General features: G+C 40.6%; 1 protein-coding gene across 2 annotated transcripts in view; it reads left to right on the forward strand.

Moving 5' to 3' along the window:
* Positions 1-17,046, forward strand: part of AKAP12 (A-kinase anchoring protein 12) — a 30,167-nt gene extending 13,121 nt beyond the window's left edge. For both annotated transcript variants that reach the window (XM_032184297.1, XM_032184298.1), the window contains 3 exons: positions 7,822-11,603; positions 12,346-14,268; positions 14,897-17,046. In XM_032184297.1, coding sequence (XP_032040188.1) covers positions 7,822-11,603; positions 12,346-14,268; positions 14,897-14,905 — 5,714 coding nt within the window. In that variant the 3' untranslated portion in view covers positions 14,906-17,046. The remainder of the gene's footprint in view (positions 1-7,821; positions 11,604-12,345; positions 14,269-14,896) is intronic.
* The last annotated feature ends 3,940 nt before the right edge of the window (positions 17,047-20,986 follow it).

Genomic DNA, 20,986 nt, shown 5'->3' on the forward strand with positions numbered 1-20,986 from the left:
TATTACTATTTGCAGGATTGAAAAGCTAAAAGGAAAAAATACTTTGCGCTGCTGCTTTTGCACAGGCTTTTTTCTTTATCTGGAAACTAAGTGGTACTACAATTTTTATACTTTAAAAAAAAAGAAAAAAAAAAAAGGTTTTCCGTAAAGGTAACTAATTTGCATCAGAACTTCCCTCAGATTGATGATGTCTCTTGTAATTTACTAAGTCTTTTTTTATTGCCTTGTATGAATATTTGTTTGTTTGCTTTTATCTTATTTGCTGGCATTAGTGAACCAATTCAACAAATAGTGGGGGCTTATTCATGCAAAGTACTCTAGTGTTACAATGCCTACTGACAACAAAGCCTGCAGAAGTCCAGCTCCATTTGGAGCTGACCCTGGGGAGGACTGTACGTGATTTGAATCAGTTAGTAGGGGAGGAGATATCCTACTGCTGTTTACAATAGGGTTTTCATTAAACTCGATGTTTAATGAGCTTATCACATGCTGAGTCTTTTTCCTCAAGGGTTCTCTATTTTTTTATTTCCTTTTATTGTTAGTATTTAAAGGTTAAACTGTTTTTCAATAGCAATTTCTTCGTAGGGTTGCACAGTTTGATCATCTGAGGTTTTCCTTATTAAATAATTCTTGTGGAAACTTGGGTTTTCACTGTAGCACAACTGCTTCTGTAGTACATTTTGCAAGAAGTGCATCTAGCTCATGGTATGCGTTATTCTTTGAAGGGACGGGGTGCATTTCCTTATTGGTAAGCGGGAGTGTATTAAGCTATCATTTGTCTAATTAGTGTAGCTCAAGCTAAAACTCCTTTGTTTGTGTGTGATGTCTGTTATCCTTTATGCAGATGCTTTGACAAAGAAAACTTCCAATCTGTTTCCCATTGTGTGTTTTCATTAGTCATTAGGGGCTCTCAAAAATGTCACAACAACGACTAAGCCATGTTGCTTATCCCTTCCTTGCTCTTAGCAGAGCAGCTATTTTTCTCAAATACCCAAGTGCATCTGTCTTAGGTTTAGTGATTACATTCTATTTTAAAAAGCAAAACAGAGTTGCAGAACATGAGACGCGGATGGTATGGATAACCATGAAATTTCATAAATATTTGCAGCATGCTGGTCTGGTTCACAGGCAGAACAGCTGGACTAGTTTGAGAGCAGTTTATTATTGTGAATTCGTTTAATGAAGAATCTTTAAATACAGTAACTGTATATCCAAGCCACGGTTAATGACCTTTCTGTTAAAAAAGAGAATAATTTTGTTGGGTCTTAACTACTGGTTTTTGAACTTCAGTGCTGTTTTGTGAAACATTGAACTGAATGAAGAAATATCTAAAAACCTTGAATGAATGAAATTTATAACATCCCACGCTGGAATCTGAGAACTTAGTCTCTAGGTTGGAGCAGACAAGTACAGCTAAAGCACAAACTTCTAAAAATAAAAGGTTTATGAGGAATGTTTTAGCATCACAGCGGAAATGATCGTGCTTTCTTTTAGTTTCTTTCAATAGAGGTTATGTGTGATGTCCTTTTCTGGGGACATTGGTTTTGCTTTCTTAAGTCTATGCTATGATAAATTACAGCTGTTTTGTAACTTTTTCCTCCTTTCTTTTTTAAACGAGACACACAAGTATGTGAAAACTTAAGACTTAACTTTGGGTGCCTCCCAAGTACCAGAGAATTGACGACTGAATTTAAGGGGACTTGTTAATGCTTTGACAGAAGAACAGGATTAGAAAGCTCATGAATTGCAATTATGCACTGTGAAATTTATGTGAAATATTTGTAAATCCTTCTGTTTTATTTAATTTTTCTGAAAGAAACCCTTCCCCACAATTAACACTGAGTCTGACCTTAGAAATAATTGAGGGAATAGAATCAGGAGGGAAGAAGTGTGTGCTTTCCATTAGAGAAATATTTATACGTTGAAGCAGAAACATAAATACCATGAGTAGTAGGGAAAGGAAGCAAGAATCTGAAATATTGTCAAAAAGCAGCAGTTGTACAGATTTTGGTACATTAAACTGTGTAGTTAAAAGCAACAACAAAATCCCCACCTTTGTTAAAAAAAAAAATATAACACCTGGATATATTCCTGCTTAATTCTGTTACTACGGGGGGCTTTTTGTTTGATTTACTGAAATTCATCACCTGAAATTTGAGGTCGAAGGAATTAAGGAATAAAGTTCAGTTCTTGCACACTGTGATGAAAACCCAAAAGCACAACTTTTCATTGTTGTTTAAGTTTCACTAATAATCCCCAATAGATGACTTGTTCCAAATAAACCTGTTTAGGGTAGGTTTTCTGTAGCTGTTGTTGTTTCAAACCATGTATTTTAATTACTGCTTCTCCATTTGTATTAGTTCTTGCCTTCAAATATTTCTACTAATAATTAAAGGAATTGTGCCATTAAGGGAAAATGTATTTTATGAACGAAAGCTTGGTGTTAAATGCGAAATATCAAAGACACTCGGTTAAAATTCTTCTTTAAATTACATTCTCCTGTGTCATTGCCACATGAGCTTTAGAGCAGTAGGTGTTCTGCACAAGTTGTATTTGTGGCAAATCCAGGTACAATGGAGGCAAATGATTCTGAAATCGCCTCTTGGCTCTGCGGCTTCAGTTTTCCTTCAGGCTCAAGCAAGCCTACCAAGGATATTGTGTATGTGACTACAAGCAGGATCTGGCCACAAATACTTAAACATCGAATAAAACAAAACAACAACATGAAAAAGTCTTCTGGAGTCTCTCAGTGGCCAGTTGGGTTTGAAACACGGGGCTCAGGGTGTGTGTGACATCCATCTGATAGATTTAGAATGCAGGGAATTTATGGAAAAAATCCAGCACAGCACTGCAAATCCTTAGGGGGAAAAGTCAACCAGCTCCAGATGTTGACATGGTTGACTGCGAGCACATGAAGTGCTGCGGATTTAACTCTTGCAGTCAGAGAGCTGCTTTTCCCTCTGGCGCCTACCAGCAGAGGAACACGTTTGCACTTCAGAAACAGGCGAGATGGTGGGAGCAGTTAAGTCATGCTGCCACAGTGGCTCTCAGCCTGCTAAAACAGGAGTGCTATGAATTCATTTCATTTTTAATGTAACGAGTTAGAAAATAGTCTAAGAATATTAATTTTCCAACATCTGATCAGTATACTGCTCATAAAAATGCAAATAAACTCTCACTGTGGACTAAGCGACTAAAGAAATTTGGGGGATGGGGGGTAGGGACCAAGCACTTCTCATTACCCGAGGCCTTCAATATCATATGTTTCCTTTGGGATAAAGGAGACCACTTGCAGTGATTAAAACACAAACAGCACCTTGATTTAATTTTAAAATATTTGGTAGTTTAACTGGTACATAAGCAGTTAAAATAGAATTTCAGCTCTAGTTCTTAGCCCCAGTGGATTTAAATAGCGAAGTGGATCAATGTTATGATATGACCTATGACTTTTTTTTTATCATTGCCTCTGGATATAGTTTTATTGCACTGTTTTCCTTCATGAGCCCGTAGCTCATGCATCCCTACCCCAGGACAGACCTGAAGAAACTGTGTTCATAAGTGTTTTACTAGGCTTTTTTCTATTAAAAGAAGTATTTTGATGAAGATCTCCTGTGTTTCTTAAAGATACTTTCGAATTCAATAAATTCATTAACAAAGAGCTAGCTGCCCTGCCAAAATACCTGTGGCAGTGATGTGCTGCAATGCTCTGAACAATATCTTGTGTGAGTAACTTCCGAAGTGGAGTTACTCATTGTTTGTTTTGCATTCAGAAGTGCCCTGAAATGTTTGAGCACCAAGAATGTCATTAATAAAACGTCATTAAAGAATCCAACTGCTAAAGAAAGAGCAAGTTCAGCATGTACGGTTGGCTTCTCAGGTCTTCTGTTTACTACATGTATGTGCCCATGGGATGGAGAAGTATCCTTTGTCACCTTGCAGAAGCATCACTTGGGTATGCATCTCCCTGCAGTTTGCCACCAAGCAGTGGCAGCAGCCCCCTGGCAGCACGCAAGGCAGCCATCTGGAATGGCATTGCCCTGCTCAGTGCTGAGGAAACACATCCAAAATGGACTTGGTTGAAAGGGGCTGGTGCAGTGATCTCAATGGGATAGAGCAGAAGGAAGCAGGTGAAGCAGAGACTGGGAACAACAGCAGCGTGTCGCTCGATAGCTGGCATCCAGGCTCTGTGTTACCTTGGGGTGCAATACCCACTGCCTGTGCTACAAGGGAGTGATGCAAGAGTGATGTGTGTAGCATAGCTGCAGCTTTTCTGACTGGTATTAAAAGTACATCTTCACTTTTCTTTATTTTTTTTATTTTTTTATTTTTTTATTTTTTTTTTTACCTTTTGCAGTTTGTTTATAAAAGTATTGCAAGGCGGTGTGTTTGCTGGACCCACAAAGGAGACCTACTTGCTGTCAACCTCCTTTAACGGTTTATAAAAGTTTACCCCAGTGCCTCTAAACTTCTGTGTCCTCTTTATTCTTATGATTCCATTTGCCATCTTACTATATACTCACTGGACATGCAGGTTTTGCAGTAGTTTTTTGGCTCTTTTTGCCTGCAAAGCTTTTAACAGATATCTACTCACTGTCCTAGTATGTTATTCTATTTGTAAATCAATGCATTCATAAGCAAAAAATATCGACTACTTATGATTTTGAAGAGATGCCTTTATAAACTCTTCATTATCTCTTACTTCAGATATAACTCATTCATTTACATTCTGTATCATTCCCCTCTTGCAGTAAACCAGTTTACCTGTAAACCTCTGAAACTCCTCTTAAACACTAAACTTGTGTTCTAGGAATTAACAAAAGAAAAACGAGCAAAAAGAAATGCCGTCTCAACTGTAACTATAAACTTTTTTTCAAAGCTTTTTTTTGTTTGTTTGTTTGTTTTTTTCTGAAATAGTAAATATGCCTTCCCCAGGACTGCTTGCAAGAGAGGAGAGCCCTTACAAAGATGTCTTCAGCTGCTCAGCAGTTGCCCACAGTGATCCATGACTGTCTCTTTACCTCTTCTCTCCTCCCACTGTCTTTCTGCTTCTCCTCTTTCCTGCATAGAGCCAGCATTCCTGGCTGGCTCACAGCCCTGGTTTTTGCTCTACCTTTATCTGAGTCATGTCAGATGGAGACAGAGCGTCCCAGATGTGAGAGGAAGCGTGCTGGCATTAGTGCAGGATTGAGGAGTAACAGGAGGGAGGCTCTATAGACCTTGTTTCTATAGGAGATAGTAAAAGGTTTGGCTCATAAACAAATCTGTGTTTAACATTAAATGATAAGTGTTTAATTTCATAGCTGGTTGACCCAGGGGAAAAACAGACATAAAAACAAAGCAAACAACAACAACAAAAAAAACTTGTAACTTACACAAAGGGAAGAAATATCACCTTCTCCATGCAGGAAAAAAAGAGGAGTTAATATGTTGCTGTATTGAAAACAGTGGTATTTGCAAGCTTTGTTGTCATAGATACATACATACATGTGTATATATAAATATAAACAAATATACATATATGTATATATCTACAGATGTCCCTTTATCTCTCTATATGTATATGGGGTATAGTCTATATATATATGGGGTATACTAAAGATCTAAAGTATGCCTGTTACTAAATATTTTTAAAATGTGATATGTACCCCAGTATTTGAAGAAATGCCTCTGACTTTATGAATCCCTATTGAGCCATGATAAGCTTCCTGTTAAATTACATAGTTTGATGGCAATGACAATGCACTTCTTTCTGGACCTAAGAATAAATGAACATAGATAGCAAAGTGGTTCCTTGCCTTTATCATTACGTGGTCTTAGTGTGCAGCTCTGTAATGTTTGATTCATAAGAGTCCAAGAACATTAGGAAAATAAACACAAAGTGTTTTCTTCCTTTGTTAACCATCTTAAAATGAGAAGTGAGCTCAAATGTGTTGTTGCTGCTTCGAGCTGTGCTTAGAACTTTATTTCCCTTCCCTACCCTGCCAATGACTGAAGTGTTCTTACAGTGAGTTATTTTTGCTTGTGGACTGTACTGATGTTTGCAAGAGGTTTATTACCAATGGAGTAATAATCTTTGCTTCTTCAAATATATACATATTTCTTCTTACCTGGCTCAGGCACAGATTACTCAATTTGAAAATTTCTATCATGGTTTGAAAAGTTCAGGGAGCTAGGGTGTTATCAGAGGTTAGATTTCTAAGAGAATTAGGAGTGAACAATTAAAGTAAATAATTTTAAACAGCTAGATAAGGAGAAAAAAAAAAAACAGCTTATGTCTGTTGAGAAGCAACAACCAGTAGGCTGCTGATAGTGAATATAAACATAATTTGCCCTCCATGTAGCTATTAGAAGGCAGTGTACTTGTAGATTTAGTTTTACTTATTATTTAGTTGTGTTTCAGCCTTACCTTAGCGCATGTTGTGTATACTCTTACAAAGATGCAGTTCTTTCTAAAGAGGTCGTAAGCAAACAGAGGCAGGGAAGCATCTAAACTGGAAGGTACTTCTAGAGCTCAGCTGGTCCAGTCCCTGGCAAAGGAAGGCTCACAGCAGTTAGATCCAACTTGAAGATGGTTCAAATAAAAACAAATTCATTTTGGGGAATGCAGTGATGCATGTACTTTTGAAAGTTGTCTCCTGCATGCCCTTGGGCATCAAAGTAGCACATACACAATGTAAAGATGAGGGCACTGCCTTCTCCCAAGATGTTGCCACTAACATTGGATTATTTTTTTTGGTCCAAAATTCTTTCAAACAAATGTTAAACTTGCATTTAGGCTTATTACAATAGTTTGTTAATAATTTGTAAGAACATGTTACTTATTTGGGGGTATGTAGAGCTTACAGTTTTGTGCTTTTAAATGGATGTGTGCTGGCTTTTTAACTGCTGTATTTCAGGGGGATTAATTTATATGCCAGTCTGTGAATTTAGGCAGCTCATGGCTAGAGGGAGTGATAATGCTTAAATTGTCCCAGCAAGACTGAGAGGCTGGCTGCCAGTGTCCTGAAGGAAAAACTCAAACAGTGCTCAAGAAAGCAGCAATGCAAACACAGACGTGTGAGAACTGGAGGGTAGAATTTTACCTGCTTGCATAGTAACAACTTCGTTATTTTCAGGCGGTGTGGAATTGCTACGTATGAGGTTTCTGTCTGGCAACAGCAGTGATGTGATGTATGGGAGAATTCCAAGGTTCACAATCTTTAAACCAAATACGTTGTAATGTAACTGTTCTGGGCTTTACAGGTTTTCAGAAAAATAGGGAATTTCCCATGGGCATTTTAACATCTTACCATTCTTTTGGGACAGAGCTGTAAAATGAGCTTTCCTTTTCTTGCTGTAATTTTAAGTCAACATTTCTCCACCACTCCCACCCCTCTAGGTTTCCTTCTACCTGGAAAGGATTCTGAGTTTTACTTCAGAAATGATTGCACATGTTGTTCTTTACGTTCTTTGAGTATTGATTGGAGAGAAATTAATTTTTTGTCTCTTAAGTTTGTGTTAAATTCCAAAAGAAGAAAAATACTGCAAAAGAGAGGAAGAGAATGAGCTCTAGAGGTGCATTTGCAAATAAACTTTGAAAGGATATTTACAATGAAGTGAGAAAGGAAAGGAATTACAGTAATCTTAGGTCAGAAAAACTAGTCCTTAAAAATTTTAAGAGAGGCATGCAGATAAAGGAACATGTATGTTTAGGAAAGCTTGATAAAACTGTAGAAAAATAGCGTATATCTGTACCTAAAGGTATAATATAACATTAAATCAAGAAGGAAATTAACTAAATTAACTTTTTTTCCCCCCCTTTTTTTTTTTTTTTTTAAACAGTTGAACAAACAGAACATTCCGGTGTAATTCTGAAGGAAGACACCCAAACTATGGAGACAAGTCCATCTGACTCAAGCACCAAAGATGGTGTAGATGCTGAGAAAGAGGATGCTCATGTAGTTAAACAGTTGCCATCTTTGGAAGAAGATGCAGAAGACCTTGAACAAGCATCTGAGCCACCGTCATATGATCTGGGCTTTAAAAAGGTTTTTAAATTTGTTGGATTCAGATTCACAGTGAAGAAAGAGAAGACAGGAAAATCAGAACCAGTTCAGCTGCTTACTGTAAAAAAGGAAACACAAGTCACTGAAGGAGCTGATGATCAAAAAGAAGTCAGCTCAGAAGAAACAGTGATGCCTGAAGATGCACCCTCTGCAGAAGACAACACCAAAGATGCACTGAAAAATGAAAAAACGGAAGACGAATCTCCTAAAACACCAGAAGCAAATGAGATTAGTTCTCAGTCATCTGCTTTAGCCAATGATACTGCATCACCATTAAGAAAATTTTTTTCTCAGGGATTGGCTGGATTTAGAAAAAAGAAGAGTTTTAGGAAGCCCAAAGAAGATGAACAACCATCTCCTACAAAAGAAGAAGAGCAAGAAAAAGAGGGGGCAACATTAACAACTGAAACCAGTGAAAAGGAGAAATCTGAGTCTGAGAAGCAAGTTGAAGAGAAGAATGTGACAGCAGTAACCATTGAAACGCATGAGAAAGAACAAACAGAAGATGAAAAACAAGAGCCTAAGACTGAAACAGCCATAGGAGTTGATGCAAGTGAGAAGGAAAAGCTACTAGAGCATGATGAGCAGGATGTAGTGACAACTGTTGCTACAGCAAGTGCAAAGGAGGAAAAAGCTGAAGAAGATCAAGAAGGTAAATTAATAGAAGTCACAGAAAATATTGGTAAAAAGGAAGAAAAAACTGAAGAAGGAGAGAAGGAAAGTGAAGTGACAGAGAAACCACTAATAACAATCCCTGTAATCACAGACAGTGTGAATGGAGAACTGAAGGCATCCTCAGAAGTCCTACCTGTAGGAGAAAATCTGGAGTCAACAGGAAAATGTAAAATAAGTGACAGAACTGAAATATCCTCTGAAGAGAAACTTGAAGCAGGATCTTCATTGGCAAGTAGTGAAGAGTTTAAAAAGTCTGAAGGAATAGAAGGAAGTAAACCTGTGTCACTGGTGAAAGAAATGTTTGATGAAAAATCAGAGAAAGCAGAATTGAAAATTTCACCCATGGCAGAAGATGCCACTGAAACACAAGGAGAAGCTCATGATAAAACCACAGAGAAGGCAGCAAGCAAAGGCCATGAGACAGAACTGACTCTGGAGGCTGCTGGATCAAAGTCCTTTTCTACTTCTGAACAGTCATTTGATACCGCAGATGATCAACGATCAGTCAAACCCACTGATGAAGGGCTACAAGGCAAAATTGGTGAAATTGTGACTGATAGTACTAAACCAGGTGAAATAACCACAGAAATAGCTCCTGAAGAAGCAGCTGGAAAGAGGCCTCCAGAAGGTATCACAAATGAAGCTGAACTGCTCTCTTCTCAAGAAAAAACTAAATTACAAGGCAGTCCTTTAAAGAAACTCTTTACGGGTACTGGATTAAAAAAACTGTCTGGAAAGAAGCATAAAGGCAAAAGAGAAGAATCTAAGTTAGGGGAACAGGGAGAACTAACTCAACACTTATCAGATTCCCCAGATAGCCCGGAAGAACAAAAGGTGGAGAGTTCTGCTTCTTCTCCTGAGGAGCTGAATGAAATTCCTTCTTTGGAAAAATCTGCAGATGGAATGCAGGTCTCTGAAAATGAAGATGCTGCAATTTCAGATGTGGAGAGAAAAAGAGAAAGTGTTACGCCTTGGGCATCATTTAAAAAGATGGTGACTCCCAAGAAACGTGTCAGAAGACCTTCTGAAAGTGATAAAGAAGAAGAAATTGATAAGACAAAGAGCACTGCAGTGCCTGCAACTGAAAATGGAGCTGAAGAAAGTCAGGTAGAGTTAAAAGAAAATGGAATAGACCAGAAAACAGAGAAAGTCACAGAAGAGCCCAAAAGAAAGGTTGACACCTCTGTGTCTTGGGAAGCCTTTATATGTGTAGGCTCTTCAAAGAAAAGAGCCAGGAAATCATCATCATCTGATGAAGAAGCTGAGCATAAATTTGGTCAAGATGGCCAAAAAATAGAAGAATCTGGACAGAGCAAAGAAACAGCAACAGATGCAATTCTTACTAGTTCTCAGGAGAGTGATCAAGGACAAGGGAATTCCTCTCCAGAACAAGCTGGAAGCCCATCTGAAGGTGAAGGTATTTCAACATGGGAGTCATTTAAAAGGTTAGTCACTCCAAGAAGGAAATCCAAAACCAGAATGGAAGAGAGAACCGAAGACTCTGTTGTGGGATCTAGCCTGGAACATTCAACATCGGATGGTGAGCCTGGAAAAGATGAATCATGGGTTCCATTTAGAAAACTTATGCCTGGCCGTAGGAAGAAAAAGTCAGATGGAAAGCCAGAACCAACTCATCTTAAACAAGCAAGAGAAGACATGGCAGAAACAGCTGAGGAAGATTCAGATATTCCAGCTGTTGTTCCTTTGTCTGAATATGAAGCAGCAGAGCAAGAGAAAATTGAAGCCCAGAAAGTGAAAGATGCTGAAGCAATGAAAAAACAAACCTCAGAGGAAGAAGGAGCAGAAAAATTAGAAGACACCCTAGAAGTTAAGCAACCCAGTGAAGGGCTGGTACATGCAGTCACTGTTACTGTTGTGGAAGGGGAAAGAGCTGTTACCAGTATTGAAGAAAGGTCACCATCGTGGATATCTGCTGCTCTGACAGAGTGCATTGAGCAGGCAGAAGAAGAGGAAGAGAAAGAAACTGAGAAAGCATTTGAATCAGAAGTTGTTGTAGAACAAGCAGTGGTAGTTGCTAAGACAGCGCCGGAGACGAGAAAGGATCTTAGTGATGATACCACAGCAAGTGAGCTAGAGTTAACCTCAGAGGCAGTGACGGCTCTGGAGGAGACAGCTGAAGCTTCCTGTGCTGAAGAAACAATGGAAGTATCCTTTGCTGAGGAGACAACTGAGATGGTTTCTGCTGTTTCACAGTTGCTAGAAACCCCAGATACTACAGAAGAAGTTACACCAGTACAAGAAGTAGAAGCCACTGAACAAAATTTGAAAGAATTAGAGAAGCAGACGCAAAAAGTTCTTCACGAAGTTGCTGAAAGAGTAAAGTCATCAGAAGTAGCACAGATGGTTAGTGAAAGAACCATGACACCAACTGTAGTTACAACAGTGCAAGAAGTTGAGTCAGAAGTGAAGGATGATGCTACAGATGAGAAAGTTGCAGGTCAGGAAACAGTTTTGCTTGATCAGTCCTTGAAAAGAGAAGAACACACAGAGGATGATGTCCAGCCCCCGGAAAGTGCAGAGAGCATTCAGGACAGAGATAAAATTGAAGAGAGAGGACATGAAGGTTCAGAAAGAAGTGAATTATCTGCTGCAGTGAAAGAAAGCACAGAAGGATATGAAAATGTGGATGTATTGAGAGATGAAAGGCAGTGGCAGGCATGTGAGGAAGAAATTGTAGAAGACCAAGAGATATCTGAAATGCAGAGGACAGTTGAGGAACCTTCATCACAAGATAGCAAAACTGTCACTCCTGAGGAAGAGCCATTAACAAAGCAGGAGCCTTCAGAACAAGAGAAACTGCCCCTAGCAGAGTTAACAGTAGATGAGATGAGAGATGAATGTATTCCAGAAGTCCAGGCTGCAGTAAGTATTACATAAGATACTAAGGTTGATCTGTCAAAGAAAAAATCAGCAAGTGTTAACTTGATTTAGAGTCAGGTTGTGGCAATAGTCCTGTCAAAGACCTTCCTTGTGCAACATGAGGCATCTGAAGTTTGTTTTTAGTGAGACAGACACGGATGTCCAGAAGGAGCAGCCACTGATGCTCATGTGCAGTGATGTGGATGCAATGACTGCAGAAAGGGGGTGGGAGATGGTGTGCATGGATCAGAAGGTGCTGAAAACGATTGCCACTGGGGCTCCTGCACAGCACTCTGTGACTGAAGATATTATATGAAAACATATGATGCAGCTGTGATGCATATGATACCAGACATAGCAGGTGGTATCTTTAGTCATAGGCAGAGATACAGTTGTATCTGAAACACTTCTGCAAAGGCAGGAAAAGAAATGATACCATTATCTCTATGTGTGTACAGAAGTTATTGTGACTGATGCGTTCCTATCTTCTTACCTACGTCTCCACCATCTTTCTGGCTGTCTTGGTTTCAAGTGCTGTCAGCTGTCCCTTGCTTTGAGCTGCCCTTTATTTTCTGAGCTGTGTCCCGACACACTGGATGTGCTGGGATCTTGGTAACCTGCTAATCTCAGTGTCCTTATAACATTCCTCTCCTCCTGGTCACCTCTTCTGGTGCTTTCACCCAGAACATTCTCAGTCTCTCCCTGCTTGTACCCTTCTTTAAGGATCTGTTACGATTCTCCACAGGTGCAGAACGAGACCGAAGATGAAACCTCTGCCTTGGGGCTTCCAGGTGAAGAGCCCGTGAAGCTTGAAGGAGAGGATGAAACTCTCACCGCAGGACCAGTGTGTACAGAAGCAGTTGTCACTGTGGTCCCTGTTGAACCTGAAAGACAAGACAAAATTCCTGAGCTAGACTCACAAGAGCAAACTTGTACTGAAAGAGTTCCTAGCAAGGCACCTGCCCAGGAAGAGGAAAAAGATGCTGCACTCCTTGGAGTAAAAAGCACAGAAGTCATTGCTGTTGAGGTCCCGATGCAGAATGAGGTAGAAACCTGTGCCCTTACCTCTGAAACCACAGCCTCAGAAGCAGCAGAAGCTGCTGAGCAGAGTGTGAGGGATGGGGATGTCAGGCAGATAGTGACAAAAGATCCCGTCCCCATCCTAGAGCCAAAATGCACAGAAACAACTGAAAGCCTCTCCCAGAGCGATGAAGTCAAAGGAGGCAAAATAGAAGATGCCATGCTTAAAACTGAAACACACTCCCCAAGCGGTAAGGCTCTTACTGAGGTCACCCCCCAGACTGAAGGAGACAGCATATCTAATGCAGCATCAGCGTGCCTAGGTATCACTGAAAATGGAAGCACTCCCCTCACTGACATAAGTCCTAAGACAAGTGAAAAACAAAGCAGCTTAGTTGAAGAAAGGTCTGCAGAAACAGCACAAGAACTTGTAGAAACCTTGAACTGTCAAGACCTTCAGAAAGTAGAAAGCATAAATGGGCAATTGATGGAAGGAGCCAAAGAAGTATTTGAATCTGGAGAACAGGAAGCTGTGAGGGGTGATGAATGTTGTTCAACAGATGTCCAGCAAGAGGTTTTAACTGCGCAGGAGGAGCACCCCGACTCAGCCTTCCTATCAGCTGAGAGCTCGGAGGCTCAGAAAATGCCTGTGCCTGTAGCAGCTGCAGCAGTCGAAGAGCATGTCGTGGCAGAAACCGTCACGCCCACAGACACAACAGCCGAAACTGCAGAGCCCTTGGCAACCACACCAGAGCAAATGGTTTCTGATGAGGTCCCATGTACCACCCTTGACACTTCAGGCAGTGAAAGTGCACAGTCTGGTAGGGCAGAAGCACCCGAGCCTCAAGTAAGTCCCGCTTACATGAATGGAATACCAGAGAGTCCCCAGAGCACTGGACTACCCGAACAGCATGCTGCTCCTTTAAGCGATGGTCTCTCCCTCACCCACACAGAATTTGAGGCGGATGTTGTTCCTTCTGGGACTATAGAGTCCCAGAGTACAAAAATTGTACTGAATGTCATCCAGACGGCCGTTAATAAACTTGCGGAAACAGAAGAGGCCTTTGAGTCAGAGCAGCACATTAAGACCGTAGGAAAAAGCCCATCAGGTACAATTATACCTGAACTTCTGGAAAACATGCATGCAGATCACCAGTTCCTAGTAAAAAAGGAAGAGATATCAAGTATGGAACAAGAGCTCCAGCAATCCAAAGTAGAGAAACATGCTACATTAATAGAGTCTGCAGAAATTCATGCAACTGTAGGAAAAACAAAAGACGTGCTGTTAACTTGTGAGGTGCTGGAAGATGGACAAAGTCAGAATTCTCTTCATATTGTGCCTACCCCTGACGACATTTCAAGGGAGAGTGTAAGACTTCAGAAATCAGCATTAGAGCTAAGTACTTCAGAAGATTCAACCAAAGATGTACACCCACTAAAACTGAAGGAAAAGGAGGTTGGGCAGGTTACAGAAATCTCAGACCAACATATAGGTCAGCAAACGTGTGCAGAAAGGGAGGAAGAACAACGTCACCTACCGGTGGAGGATGGGAAGATGCAGACGTGGCAGGATGATGGTTGCCAAGAAGGAGGCACGTCTTGTGATGGTGCACAAAGTCAGAACTCGTTGGCTCCTGAGGCCTTGAATGTAAGTAGCAATTTCAGCCAGCAATTTCTTCTTCTCCCCAAAGTAGATTTTGCACTCTCTACAACTGTTGTGTCTCTCCTCTCCCTTTTTTTCTTTTTTTTCTTTTTTTTTTTTTTAATTCCAGTGAAAGACAAGCACTCCCTGTTTCAACCAACAGGCCACGGATTTCCCTATATGCACCTACTCTACACCTTATTTGTTTTCTGTACAGCTGTGCTCACATTAAAGGCCTTTGTCTTGACCTGTGGTTTAGGGTGGTATTTCTGGGAGATAGAACATGTAGTTTCCAGTTTTCCAAGATACATTAAACATAGCCATACAGATGCGTATAAGATTTAATCCACAGACTTTTTTTTTATTTTTTTTTTACTTTATCTTAGAGGTGAGTGTTGCCTTACATGGTAAACTTGAAGTGCCTTGTTCCCAAAGCTCTTTATACTTCAGTGAAATCCAAATCAGAAAAGGTGATAGGTATAGTCTTTCTCTTTGCTATTTACTGTTTTTGCTTAACTAAGCCATGTGACTGTCTTCAAATCCATTTCTAAAACTGCTTGGGAAAGATAAGATAATTTTGAGAGTAAGTTGTCATTAATACAGGGTTTTCTTTGTACCGTCTTCTTACTTTCAGATGTGCTAAGTATCCATGTGGCATTTGGAGAGATGCTGGTCCTAGAGAACAACCGACAATCCTGTGACAGAACCAGGAGCTTAATTCACTACCCTTTATTCTTGGATGTTAACATCTGCTCTTTTGAAGACTTCACATTTTTTGTCATTGTCATTAAAAAACAATGCCTTTAATGTTGGGTATATCTACACGTGTTCCATTCAAAGGTCATTTGCCTCTGCCCAAAATATCCCATTTAGACTGGAGATGCACAACTGAGTGAATGGACAGACCACTAAAATTTGTGCCACAGTTATTACCGTCCCCTCACTTAACGTGTCCTGTCTGTGCCCTGACTTCCTGAATCCCTTCATTCATCCCCAAATCCCCTACCTCCTTTCTGCAGTCTCCCTTACCCCAAACATCTTCCGTAGCTGCCTTGATCTGACCTACAAGTGGCCACAGCTGCTGCTCCACTTCTGTGCTGAGGGGAAAGAGGAGAGCTGACAGATGAGAACACACGAGACTTCTGGCTGACTAGCAGACATGTCTAGCAAACAGCAGGAACTGGATCACGCACAAATCCTTGAGCAAGATGCTCAAGATTGCTGCCTTTCAGTCCCATTCAGGTATCTCCATCCATCCTTCAGTTGTGTTTGCGCAGGCCTGATTTAGTCAGAAATTACTTCTACAGCGTAGCTTGAAAGGAGATTGAGAATGCTCTTTTTCTGTTGTTCAAGACTTCAGGTTTCAGGACTGGACTGTAATGTGTTGAATATTTATATGTATGTCTTAAACCCAGTTCTGATTTTATTGTAGAGCTATGATACTTCTGTACTGTTTAGGCGTACCCTTAAAGGAATTTTGTAGAGTAGCCTGGAGAGGAAATGGATACTGGTGGAGTGGAATTTGATAACATGTAGTTTCCTATTTATTGTTCCAGGTTTTTCCCTTTGTAAAATCTCTCCAAAACTTGGCTGTCATGCTTTGAATATTTATATGTATATCCTAAGCCCAGTTCTGATTTTAATGTAGAACTATGGTATTTCTAAAGACAAAAGGAGAGCCCTGACCTGTGTCAGATCCAACTGTGTTGACCAACATCACTTCAACTTGCAGTCCTCCCAGGTTTCTGAGAACCCTTCAGACTTATTATTTCCCTGCTGTCTTACTCGTACAGCAACCCCAGCTGTACCACAACACCTAAATCGCACCCTGCTCAGTCCTGGTCACTACCCCATTCATCCCCAAGTCTTTCCTCCACCCGCACCATCTAACATCCAGGCAGGTAGTGAATTCTGCTTTGGATTGCAAAAGACAGAAGAGAAGTTTGGGGTGCTGAAATCCTAAAAGTCTTCACCTAAGGTGGATTGGACTGAGAACAGCTGCAGACCAGGGTGAGCTGGGTGATCTAAAGGAGAAAGAGGCCTCAAGCCTGAGAGTCCTGGGATGTCTGTCCCTAACAGGAGTAGGTGTTCCCTTTTGTTTGTTTACATTAAAATCAAACATGGGGTACCAGTCACAGCTCTGATTTCTAAAGTGAAGGTTACAGATCGCACTTTGTGAAAAGCGATGCCCACCAAGTTGAACAATAGCTCACTATCCTACCTGTATAGTAATTTATTTTAAAAACAACTTTTAGTGTACAAATGCTCTTGTTATGGCAGGTGCTTGCCTCTCCTCGGGGCTGCACGTACAGCAAGCAATGCGACTGATTGCACTGGTGTGATTGCACCATCTGGTGCTGCCCTGCGTGGAAGCATCAAAAGATTTTTCCTTACCTCAGAGCAAATTATATAAATATTTAAAGCCAAACAATGTGGTTTCAAACAATCCAGTCTGTCTTTGTCCATTGTTAGTGGCAGCTTTCCCCCTTAGCTTTGGGCAATTCCAACAACTTCGGTTGGTTTCCACAGGTTTAAGTTGGCTTGCAAGTTAATCATGCTCTTAATAACACCTCACAAGTGCAAACTTGGCTGAATTTGTACAAATTGTGTACCTATGTACGTTAAGCCATATTGCAATGACTGCAGCAGGTAAAATGAAATAACAATAGCATGACCTGTGTAATCCTGATTCTTATGTTTGTAGCTCCAAAGCTGTTAATAATATGTAAAGTTAACTCTTGTCTGAACCTCATTTAAATAAAGCTAGCTTTATCACAATGTAAATTGTCTGTTGGTAGTAATTGGGCAGGCAAGTGCTTAAACTTGCTTGTTTTCTCCATTAATCCAGGGCCTAGGTAAGCAATGCAACAACCATAACTATAAAACAAATACAAAAGCTTCTTGTAACTGACAGCTAAAAATATATATTGCACCTGAAACCATGCTAACGGTGCAAGGAGCATGACTCCACCTAAATATCCTCCTTTGTTCCAGCGTATTGCTTTGGCCTCTGAAACTCTCATTTGAGACTGTGACTTCTGGCTTGTGCTTAAAAGCTTGAAGCTTTCTTTAATCCAATGTATTGGGTTACTGAATTTGATTTTGTGTTTTTAATGTAGATTTTCATTGATTAAATAAAATACAACTACCAATTTGTTCTAATGTGTGTACGTGTTGTTTTTTTTTTCAGCTTGCTCACTGTAAATTACTTTTTGATGGTTGATTAATCTTCAGAGTTAGATTTGCTCATGATGATTGTTGTTAACGGATGTTCAGCTTTTCATGTGAATTAAAGGAGCTAATTACAGAATTAAATGGCAACTTGGGTATAAGTTTCTATAAAATATGCATGTACTATTAAGATACTTCAGAAAATTGTGAGGAAAAAAAAATCCATTAAATTCAAGATAGATAATAGTATTCAGTGAGCCAGGATGAAAAATCAGTAAACCACATGCTTTGTACAGACTCACACTTGAACTCGTTTTGTAAAAGCTACATTTGTGTTCTTGTCTCAGCTATGAAGCTGAGATGCTAAATTCACTATCAGCAAACACCTGCTCTGGTCACAGTAAATGCAGACACTGAAGTCTTCTGCCCATCCTTATGCAAGGTTTGTGCATTTATGATATCCTGGTACTTGGTAATGTGAAGGACCCTGAACAGGCATCAGTATAGGGACTGGCAACCGAGCCACCTGAATCAGCAGGAGGCTGTTTTGTTGGAAATAGCTTGAGTATCCTGCCTGTTAGCTCAAGCTCTGGAAGCAGACCTGGCTCTCCCCTTCAGACCTGGAGCATATGGGAGGCAGCTGTGCTCGCGGAGGAACCTGCACAGCCTGGATACAGCAAGTGCCTGGGGATGGGCCGGCAGCTTGCCAGAAACAGGATTCCTGAGACGGTCACATCTGGATGCCGAATTCTGGATGTTTGTTGGTCACGCAGCCACGTGGGAGGGGAGTGGGCCTGAGGAGGCTGGTGGCCGTGCAAGGAAAGGTATGGTTTGGTATGAGGAGCAACAAGGAATTGTGGCCCGGTGGGACTGGCAGCACAGGGTGTTGAGTCCTGGCTTTGGGGAGATGGGCGAGAAGTGGCAAAAGAAGGGGTGTGAACATATCTAGGGTGCTGCTAGTAAGGTGAAAGCTTAGCCACAATATTTATATCTAATTTAGGGCTGATGGAATTCCTAGTTGGATGCTAAGTCTAGTCATTACAAAAGTGAGAATGAAAGATAAAGAATCCACGATCTACTCATTGTTATATACAACATAAACCAAACAGACAAACAAAGCAATTCCACCACGCCCGCCCCCAGAAACCCCACCAAATTGAAGTGAGTTCCCTTTGTGTGTGTGTAGATAGAAAACTAGCTTTACAAGAAATAAGGTTGATCGATAAAACCTAACTGCTGCAGAAGGCCATGGTGTAACTTCTGTGATGAAGACCTTTTTAAAGAATATGCTCATACATACCAGCATAAGTACTAAGAATAATCTGTTCATATCTTTTAAGTTACACTTAGCAATGAATCGAAAATGCTGTGAAGCTAGTGATTTCCCTTTCTGCAGGAGATGGCAGGAGTGGCAGCTTTTACAATTTGATAAAAACAAGAAACATAAAAATATCTGGACAACCAATTATGACCTTTAAAGAATAAAGTTCAGTGTAGCTCTATTTTTCCCCTCAGGGTTATTTTCTTGAGTAATAGAAAGGGAGAGACTGAGAATGGATAATGGGTTTAGATAAAGGGGGTCTGGATAACTGAATAATCCACTATAGATAAAGGGCATGGACCAAAGTTTAGAAGGTTACATTTGAATTTTAAATGAGTTATACTGAAATATTAATGATTCTTCTGCTTAGAAGAGCTTAAAATAGGCTGTCGAAAGAGGAGTGCTGAGGTTAGCCTGTTTTAATGTTCCAGTGAGAAATCGCTGCTTGATTCTGTTGTGAGCTCAAAACGTAACCGAATCATGGGAACAGAGCGTCAGTAACAAACAAACAAAAAAAAAAGATACTCTGATTTTAAGCAGAGAAAATGAAGTAGGGGGAGTAGCAGTGATCGCAGATGGAGAATTAACTTTTTTTTACTCCAGGCTAGGAGAAGGTGACCTGTGCTGAAGTAGGGACACCTCTGAGGGAACATGAGTGAAAGGTAACTATCTACCAGACTCCCTGCCAAAAGAGGTGGTGTAAGTTTACATGGATGGGAAGGGAACACTGCATTAATTCATGGAAGAAAATCCACTGAGAGATTTCAAATATGCAGAAAGCACAGCTGAGTCAGGAAGTCCCAAAACTGAGTCTGGGAAAGTATAAATATAAGGGGAAGTACCACATGTGCTTGTCCTGTACTTACACCCTGCCTCAGGTACCCACTTAAAGCTACTGTCTGCAACAGGATCTAATATTACAGTTGTGTTTTGTAGTACAACGCTATTGTGCTTTTACTTACTGGAATACTTTAGAATCAAAACATGCCTGAAGTTAGCATAAGGCAAAAAAAAAATGTGTTTTGTTTTGTTTTTTCCTGACTCACTGTCCATGTTGTTTGTCAGACTGAGGCTGTCTGACAGTTGTGCTTTCTCCTCCCCTCAGGAGGTAGTTACTTTTGCTCTGCCTCTCGGGAATGGCAATGGCTGCTGGTTCTGCTGCTGTTCAGAGATTGTGCCCAGAAACTGAGGGAGTTAAGTTTTTCTGATTTGATTTGCCACCTGCCTCCAAAACCTCCTGTCATCAGGATTTCTGGCAGGTTTCTTCTCTCTCTGCCCAAGATATTGCATAGAGATAGCTTTTGGTCAGAGACACATTGATTTCCCCTAAAGGTAAGCCTTTTGTGGTCTGCTGAAAATGACAGTAATTGAAGCCCTCCTTAGATGTGTAACTACTTCCACCTACTTCTCAGAAATATCCCACAATCCTGGTAACAAAGCACTATTGCCCTCCATTTACTAGATCATGAATCAATTTTTATCCAGGAAAGCTATAAGAGCTCTGCGTCAGACCACAGCAACTGCTCCTGCTCCCAGAGAAGGAGGCAACATAATCTCTCTGTGTCCAACAGGAGTCCTCTTCTCTGCCCCAGTATTCCCTCCAAGGCCACCCCCTCAGAGAAGGTAAGGACACTAATGCTCACACAGCAGCTGAAGGTAGACCAACTCTTCAGTAGTTCTATAATTGAGGATGACTAAGGTACCACATGCACTACAGACAGCACAAGCTGTTCAACAGAGTTCAGAGGATAAGCTTTTTCTGTGCCAGGTGTTTTCAAGAAAGACATTACCATTGCTTCTGCAGTAATACTGCTGACACCAGGAGCATCTGTCTCTTCTACGGCCTCAGATGTAGCAGATTCCTGGTGCCATGTGGGCTGACTACAGCATCCTCTGTTATTCAAAGATTTGCAGTCCTCACTTCACACTTTGCCATTTGTTAACAATGCTTAATTAAACCAGGTGTGGAGAAAGGGCATTGTATTTTTACTTTGGCAAACAAGAAAGATCTGAGTTCCCTTTGTTTACTTTTAACCAAATCTACAGACATCTGTTAGTTAGCCAACTAAGGGCAACGCCTAATCATCATAAACACACAGACACGGGAAAATCAGAGAAACAATGATAGGTGGAGGAACCTTGGTAACCTAATCAGTGAAAACCTAATCAGTGATAATTAGAGCGCACTGAATTGGCTGTTTCCTAAGACCATCCCTGGAGGAGACCATTGTC

Source organism: Aythya fuligula, chromosome 3, assembly GCF_009819795.1.
Source record: "Aythya fuligula isolate bAytFul2 chromosome 3, bAytFul2.pri, whole genome shotgun sequence".
Taxonomy (NCBI): Eukaryota; Metazoa; Chordata; class Aves; order Anseriformes; family Anatidae; genus Aythya; species Aythya fuligula.